This window comes from Rhinolophus sinicus, linkage group LG03 (genome assembly GCF_036562045.2).
Source record: "Rhinolophus sinicus isolate RSC01 linkage group LG03, ASM3656204v1, whole genome shotgun sequence".
Classification (NCBI taxonomy): Eukaryota; Metazoa; Chordata; class Mammalia; order Chiroptera; family Rhinolophidae; genus Rhinolophus; species Rhinolophus sinicus.
The window spans coordinates 101419455-101426709 of record NC_133753.1 but is presented as its reverse complement, the minus strand read 5'-3'; the positions used below and the strand labels follow the sequence as shown (position 1 = coordinate 101426709).

At 54.7% G+C, this 7255-nt stretch overlaps 1 protein-coding gene across 1 annotated transcript; it reads left to right on the top strand.

Annotated features, from left to right (window-relative positions):
- Positions 1 to 3600: 3600 nt before the first annotated feature.
- Positions 3601 to 7216, top strand: POLR2J (RNA polymerase II subunit J). Its single transcript, XM_019752793.2, has 4 exons — positions 3601 to 3758; positions 4936 to 5025; positions 6097 to 6271; positions 6990 to 7216. The coding sequence occupies exons 1-4, from the start codon at positions 3706 to 3708 to the stop codon at positions 7023 to 7025; spliced, it is 354 nt and encodes a 117-aa protein (XP_019608352.1). The 5' UTR covers positions 3601 to 3705; the 3' UTR covers positions 7026 to 7216.
- Positions 7217 to 7255: the final 39 nt, after the last annotated feature.

The window sequence follows — 7255 nt, the reverse complement described above, 5'->3', positions numbered from 1 at the left end:
CAGAACCTGGAATCACGTGGCCTGGCCCTGGCAAGCGTCCCTTATGCCAACCTCCTTAGCAAAAGCAAGGCTCCCTCTGGTCATCACCTCCCTGTCCTCATCCCGATCCATCTAGGTACACAGTAACCTCCAACATAATTAACAAGACTTGAGGGGCAGGGGCTTCCAGCACGTTCTTTGAATCTCATCCAACCAAGCTTCGAGCCTTGCCTGTGAAAACTAGGCCTAGCACAGTTCCCAAGGGCCCGGGTCACAGGCAGGCCCCCTGACACAGCTGACCAGCCAGGTCCTGGGGCAGGGCCATGTGGGCAGGCTGCACAGTGGGTTCTTTGAGAGATGGCAGAGAAAGCAAAGGGGGCATGAAGGAACAAGGGGCTGCCCCCTTCCCTCTACCCTATGGTGTTTGGGGCCATGGTGATCCTTTCTGGCCACAGCCTTGATGGGGCACAGTGTCCCCCCATAAGCAGCCCACCAACCCCCCCCTTGTATGTTCATTGCTTCTTGGTCATGATGCCACCATCTTATGGAACTTACGAGCCTCTTTGCAGGGCTAGGTACCCCCCCACACACACACACACCTGCCTTCTTAACCCAGGGCTGGGTCCAGGGCTGGAGGAGCCCCTGGTTCTCTGGCTACTTCTTTAGAGTCACACAAGTCCTTGTGCCTGTTGGATCTTCTTGGGTTTCAAGGACTTCATAGGAAGTATGGACCCCACCGTCTCCTGAGCCCTAGTTCAGGGAGTGAAGGGGAAAGAGGTATGCCCTTGTTGACTGCAGCAAGTAGAATTCTGGATTTTAACTGCACGCATACAGCCACCCACTGGCAACACCCACCACGCTGTCCTCTGGTGGATCCCAGTGTGGACGTGGCCACTGCAGCCAGAAGGGGAATTCGAATGAGTAAGTGCCTGGTACTGCCTCCAGCACTCATGGACCTCCCCCCCCGATTCTCCTCTCAGGCTCCGAGCCCCGGATGCCACATTGTTTTTGGAAGCCACCTGGGAAAAAAGAGGGACAAAGGAGACTCCTGCCTGCCCATGGCACAGGAGGGTGCCGGAGGTCACACCTACCTGCCCAGGGATTCTATACCAACACCCCCCACCCTGGGATTGCCACGTCTGTTATTCACCCAGAGCCTGGGTCAAGTCCCCCAGACGTCTTAAGGGTCTGATTGGACCCTCAGACAGAGCCCTGCTGCCCAGGAGGCAGGCTGGCAGCACAGGGCAGGCATCCTGGGAAACCCTGAGTGGGTCCAGCTCACATGGTATGTACATCTTTCATCCTCTGGGCCTGTCCTGTAGGAAATCTGGGCAAATTCCCACCAACTTCCTTTTGGAAAAGTATAATTCCTGCCAAAGTGTAATTTTCAAGTATGTAAAAGGAAATAACTTACACAAATACAGAATAAACGTATCAGATTTTTACACATCAAAGAGGAAATGAATGTTTGGTAAAGCTGGTTTGTAGAGCACTTTGAGAAGCTAGGTATTTGTAAGCATTTTGAGGAAAGAATGCTACAATAAAGGGCAGGCCTGGTGGCTCAGGTGGTTGGAGCGCCATGCTCTTAATGCCGAGGTCACTGGTTCAATTCCCACATGGGCCAGTGAGCTGCACCCTCTACAGCTAAGTTGTGAACAACAGCTCTCCCTGGAGTTGGGCTGCCGTGAGCAGCCAGAGGTCAGCGTGGGCTGCCGTGGGCTGCCGTGGGCTACCGTGGGCTACCGTGGGCTACCATGTGCTGCCATGAGCGGCCGGCGAGAGCTGCCGTGAGCTCCTGTGAGTGGCTGACCGATGACTGGCGACCGACTGCCTCAGCCGGTGGGGGGGGGGGGGCGGCACAGGCTCATAACACCAGCATGGGCCAGGGAGCTGTGTCCTACACAACTAGACTGAGAAAAAATGGCTTGAACTGGAATGGGGGGGGAGGCAAAAGAAGGGGGAAAATAATACTAGAATAAGATTGTGATGTAAAAAATTGGGAAATGGAGTTTTCTTCTCTATGGGATACAAACCTACAAGTTCATAAATAACTTCAGTTTGATAATAAATAAAATATCAAAGTCAAACACAGGTCCATTCCCCAAGATTAGGGATTTTAAAGGCCCAGGCACACAAGTTTTGGTCATAATTACTCTGAGAGCACAAAAGCAGCCATAGACAATGAAGAAACAAATGGGCTTGGCTTATTCCAATAAAACTTTTATTTACAAAAACTCGGCAGGCTTGATTGGTTCACAAGCCCTCACCGTTTGACAATCTCTGCCATACAAGCCTTGGTCAGGCCTGTTCAGCCACGTTCCAGTGTTACACTGACACAATATGCCACCCCACCCCCCAATATTTATCATCACATGTCCAGCAGCCCCTTTCACAGTGTGCCAGGCAGGCCTGTCTTACCAGAAGATAGGAATGGTCACTTGGCCTCCTCTTGGGGCACACCAAAATTGAGCCTCTGAAGGCTCGATTCGGGGAGGGCTGACAACTTCTGGAGCCCAGAATCTCATGTTGGTCTGGGAATCAAAGGGTGAGTATGACCAGAACTCCCCAAGAGAGGACAGACTTCCACAGTGGCAAGGAGGGTGAAGCCTCTGCTGGGTAAAAATCCTCTCCCCACCCTGTCCCTAGCCCAGTTAAGGGCGGCCAGCCTCCCTCGGCACCTCCAGGCCCCTGCAGTTGTGGCAATGGTAGCATCCTCGGTCCAAACACTTTCAGGGCCCAGGAGGGTAGGGGTGACAACCTTGGGACATCATTACCCTCATTGCCTTCTATTCCTCGCCAGTTAAAGAGGCTGCCACCCACTTGACCTGGAGAGTCAAGGTTTCTGTAGACCTCCAGTGAACGACGCTTCCTCACCCCAGGGCTCAAGGCTCAAGTAGGAAGTGGTAGTGAAATTCCAGATTTCCTTGGGGGCTCCTTGGCTGCTGCTCAGACCTAGGAAACGGCTGGGAAGCTGTTAGGGCTCCAGTAGCTGAGACTCCAGTCCCTGTTGCTCCAAACAGCTCAGGTAGGGCCTGTATACTAAGCTGTAGTTTACAGGCTATCAACCCAAACGGACGGTACACTTATCCCTCGCAGCACCTCTCACACCTCTATACACCTGCCGCCTCCCTCAGCCCTCACCCAACTGTCCCCCTAATAAGCTCACTAGGACACAAGCCTACTTGGCAAGCCAGTGATAACACAGCCAGGGGCTTGTAGCAATCTGCCCAGGCAGCCTTAGCAGGGGGCTTATCCATACATAGCCGTCTGGTTTAAGGGATGGACACACACGAGCCTGAGAGGTTTCTGTCAGCCCCACCAGCCACACCTATCCACTACCCCGTGGCTCCATTGTCCACTCGGGGGCCTCTTGCTGTGCACTCCAAGGGCACATTTCCCAAGAGGGATCAAGGGGCATGGGGAGAAGAGAGGTAGAGCCCAGGGCTGCCGCTTAGCCTGCACGAGGGTCAGGGCGCAGAGCCGCTCCCCGCTCTCCGAGCATGCGCCACAGCGCAGTCACAGGAGGGTGAAGGCCCGAAGGGACCTCCCAGACCCACGCATGCGCAGAGCCACCAGCCGGCCTCCCGCCTGCGCGAGATCCCCCAGGCCAGTAGGGGGCAACGAGCCGGTCAGCACACGTGTTTGGCACCGTCGGCTAACCCGGAAGAAGTCGCGGGAAAGCGCCCTGAAGGTAGTAGTGACTCTGCCGGAGGCTGCGGCGCCAGGATGAACGCCCCTCCCGCCTTCGAGTCCTTCTTGCTGTTCGAAGGCGAGAAGAAGTAAGTGGGCAGCGGAGGGTCAGGCCTGCGACGGTCGGTCGTCGGCTTCTGCAGCGTCTGGGGCTTCTCCTGCTCTCCTGCGGGGCGGGCAGAAGCAGCTTTTGCTTGAGCGTCAGCTCGCAAAGCGCTGGGCGCCTGTGTCTGCCCGACTTCAGATAGTCCTGCCAAGCGGTGGTGACTGTTGCCTTTGCAGATGAGGAAACTGAGGCTCAGAGAGGTTACGTAATTCCCCCGCACAGGAAGTGGCGGGTCTGTGTTGGAACCCAGGATGGCTGCCTCCGAAATCCTTTTCCTCTGGGATGTGGCAGCCTCCTCCTCGTCTCCTAGCTGACCACCTTTATTCTCCTTGCTGACGCCAGAAAGAGATGGCTGTGAGGCTCTTATCCAGTCTCCATGGGCTTGTGTAAAACCTGCATTGCTTGCAGGCTGAAGGAAAATGTAGTCTCCTGGTGAGACAGCCTGGGCTTGGCTCCTGCTTCCCCCGCTTAAGGACTCTGTGTTTGGGCAAGTGAATTAGTCTGCCTGAGGCCCACTTTCATCATCTAGAAAATGGGCTTATTACTGTATTAAATTATGAGTAAATCTAAGGGGAGAGTAAATGAGGTAACTTCTGTAAAGTGCTTACTCCAGAGCTCAGCATCTAGAAGACCCTCTTAAACATTGGCTTTTCATTCTCTTGACGGCCTGGTGTGCAGGGCTCTATGTTTAGCCCTTGCCAGCCACTTCAGCCTCTCTGAGAGCAGTGCTTCTCAACTGGAGACCATTTTGCCCCCCCTCCTCACCCCCCAGAACTTCTGGCTATGTCTGCAAACGTTCTGGGTTGTCATAAAGGGGGCGCTCCTGGCATCTAATGGGTAGAAGCCAGGAATCCTACAATGTACAGACAGCCCCCTACCAAAAAGAATAATCTGGCTTAAAATGGCAGTGGTGCCAAGGTTGAGAAACTGTGCTTTGGGAAAAAGGAGCAATCCAGAGTAGGTGAGGGTCCCACAGAATCGGCGTTACTGGGGTCAGAGTATACACACACTGCTGCTCTGAGTCAGAGAGGGCTTTATGGGATGAAGAGATTGAGACAGGCTTCCAGGAGGTGGGACTTGAGCCTGCCTTGAAGGGCAGGGTTTAGACTCCTCGGAGGAGGGAGCCCCTGCCCCCATCTCTTGCCTCTGCCTCTTCCTAGGATCACCATTAACAAGGACACCAAGGTACCCAATGCCTGCTTGTTCACCATCAACAAAGAAGATCATACACTAGGAAACATTATTAAATCGTAAGTTCCAAGTCCAAGGCTCTTGGGGGCTATGTTTGATGGGGCTCTTTGAGGCAAAGCACAAGTTCCAGAAGATTTTCTTAAGTCTCTTTGAGCTACAAGAAGTCCTTCTGATGGCTCGCTCTGGCAGTTCACATGCCAGTACCTTTTCTTCAAAGGGACGCCGACGCGTATCTGTTCACATAGCCACATTTCTTCCTGGCTCATTTAGCTGATAGAGCGAGTGAGTGAATGTGCAGGAAGCCGCAAGTAGGCCTAGTTTCTGTGCCTTCCTCAGGTTTGCGTGTTTAGGCTGTGGGCAGAAGCCTGCCTGGTGTCCTGGTGTAAGTAGGGGGTGGGGTTGCCCACCTGTCTGGATGACTCCTGGCCGGGCCAAGCCAGTGGGGCACTCAGGCCCTTTGGGGGCTTTGCTGCTCCTCTGCTGTGAGCCGAGTCCCTACCTTGCAAGGTGCTCACACATGACACCTTGCTCTGGAGAAAACACCTGCGTGTCCAGCAAACAGCACAGGCTTCACCTCACCAGCCCTCATAGAACACACCCCACGGGTGTGGACAGCAGCTGCCAGCCCCTTCCAAAGGACTTGTTTCCATTTTGCTGACTGCTCAGGGCTTGGGGCCTTCGCCCCCTGCTGCCTGTTTGCCGTGCCAGATGCTCTTTTTGGGCTAGGAACGGGCCTTGTGTGTTTTGGTTTACTGAACATTGGCTGGATTTTTACTGCCTAGGGAGGTCTTTTTGGGGTCATTGCAGGGTCCCTGACTTCCCCTCAGGAAAGAAGTTACTGGAAAACCTGTTTATTAGCTAAGATTCTTGATCCTCATGGATGTAGGGGTGTGTGGGAGGAGTCTCCATATGGTATATCTTCTCCAAAGTTAGGTTTTACTTGAAGACTTTTTTGGCGGGGGGGGGGGGGGGGGGACAACTAAAAACCAAGTGTAGGGAACCACCTAGTGTCAGCCCCCAGCCACAGCTGCAACAGGAAGGCCCCTTGGCTAGGCCTGGTAAGCTCCAAGGGGCCAGAGCCCCAGGGGCACTCGGCTCAGCGTTCCTCACTGCTGATCCCCGTGTCGCAGGCAGCTGCTGAAGGACCCCCAGGTGCTGTTTGCTGGCTACAAAGTGCCCCACCCTCTGGAGCACAAAATCATCATCCGCGTGCAGACCACCCCGGACTACAGCCCTCAGGAGGCCTTCACCAATGCCATCACAGACCTCATCAGCGAGCTCTCCCTGCTGGAAGAGCGATTCCGGGTGAGGAGCTGGACGTGCAGGGGGAGAGGGGACGTCAGAACGCCAGCCTGTGTGCCCAGAGCTGCAGGGCTGTCATGCCCACACCTAGGACCACCCAGGGTTGTTTCCCCTGACTTATCTGGGGGGAAGGGGTGATGACAGCAAGGACTTCCACCACCGCTTCTCAGAAGTGTGGAGAAGGGGTTAGGAGTTGAGGCATGGCACCTGCTGTCAGCATCTGTGGGCAGGAACGTTACCTAGTGCTCCAAGGTCTCCTTGTGCTGCCCCCTTGCTGCTGTTCCTCCAAAGCTCTTCACTGGTGCTGACCGCTTCTAGGGCATCTGTCTAGGGGGCAGCTCATCCTAGGGTGGGGGCACACCTGTTCAGGCAGGGGCCTCAAAGTCTATAGACACATGTAGAGTGGGAAAGGTCCACAGCCTTCCAGATTTCAGCATCTGTCATATACTCACCAAGAAGCGCCTCTGCTCCACCCAACTCCTGCCCCAGGCAGCAGCATGTGTGCTGTGAGGAGTGATGAAGCAGGTGGGGCTGGCTTAGGGGGTCCCTTGGGTTGCTGGCTGCCCAGCTCCCTGGTTTCCTGCTTCTGTTCAGTTGTGACTGCACCCTGGAGCTATGGCAGCAGTTTCCTGGCAGACCTTGGTCAGGGATGCTGGGGCTGTTTCCAACATCCTTACCTGGCCATTCCAGCTAAATGCGCTGCCTTCTTCCTCTCCCTCAGGTGGCCATCAAAGACAAGCAAGAAGGAATTGAATAGTGGGCTGGAAGGAGTCTTGCTTGGCCAGTTCCTACCTTGCACTGGGCCCTTCTCCAGGCACCAAATGGAAGAAAGCAACTTGTCCCAGCTGTGGACCTCCTGGGAGATACCTGGGGAGCCCCTCACCCCTGACACCAGTGTGTCCTCTACATGGATTGCTTCATCTTCCTAATAAAGTGTGGAGGAAAAGACCCGGATGTGAGCTGCCGCAGAAGTGACTTCACAGTAAA

Excerpts from the sequence above, each read along its gene's own strand:
- POLR2J (XM_019752793.2), top strand. The coding sequence starts at position 3,706 with ATGAACGCCCCTCCCGCCTTCGAGTCCTTCTTGCTGTTCGAAGGCGAG. Across the intron at positions 3,759-4,935 it reads CTGTTCGAAGGCGAGAAGAA|GATCACCATTAACAAGGACA; the intron begins GTAAGTGGGCAG and ends GCCTCTTCCTAG. Across the intron at positions 6,272-6,989 it reads TGCTGGAAGAGCGATTCCGG|GTGGCCATCAAAGACAAGCA; the intron begins GTGAGGAGCTGG and ends CCTCTCCCTCAG.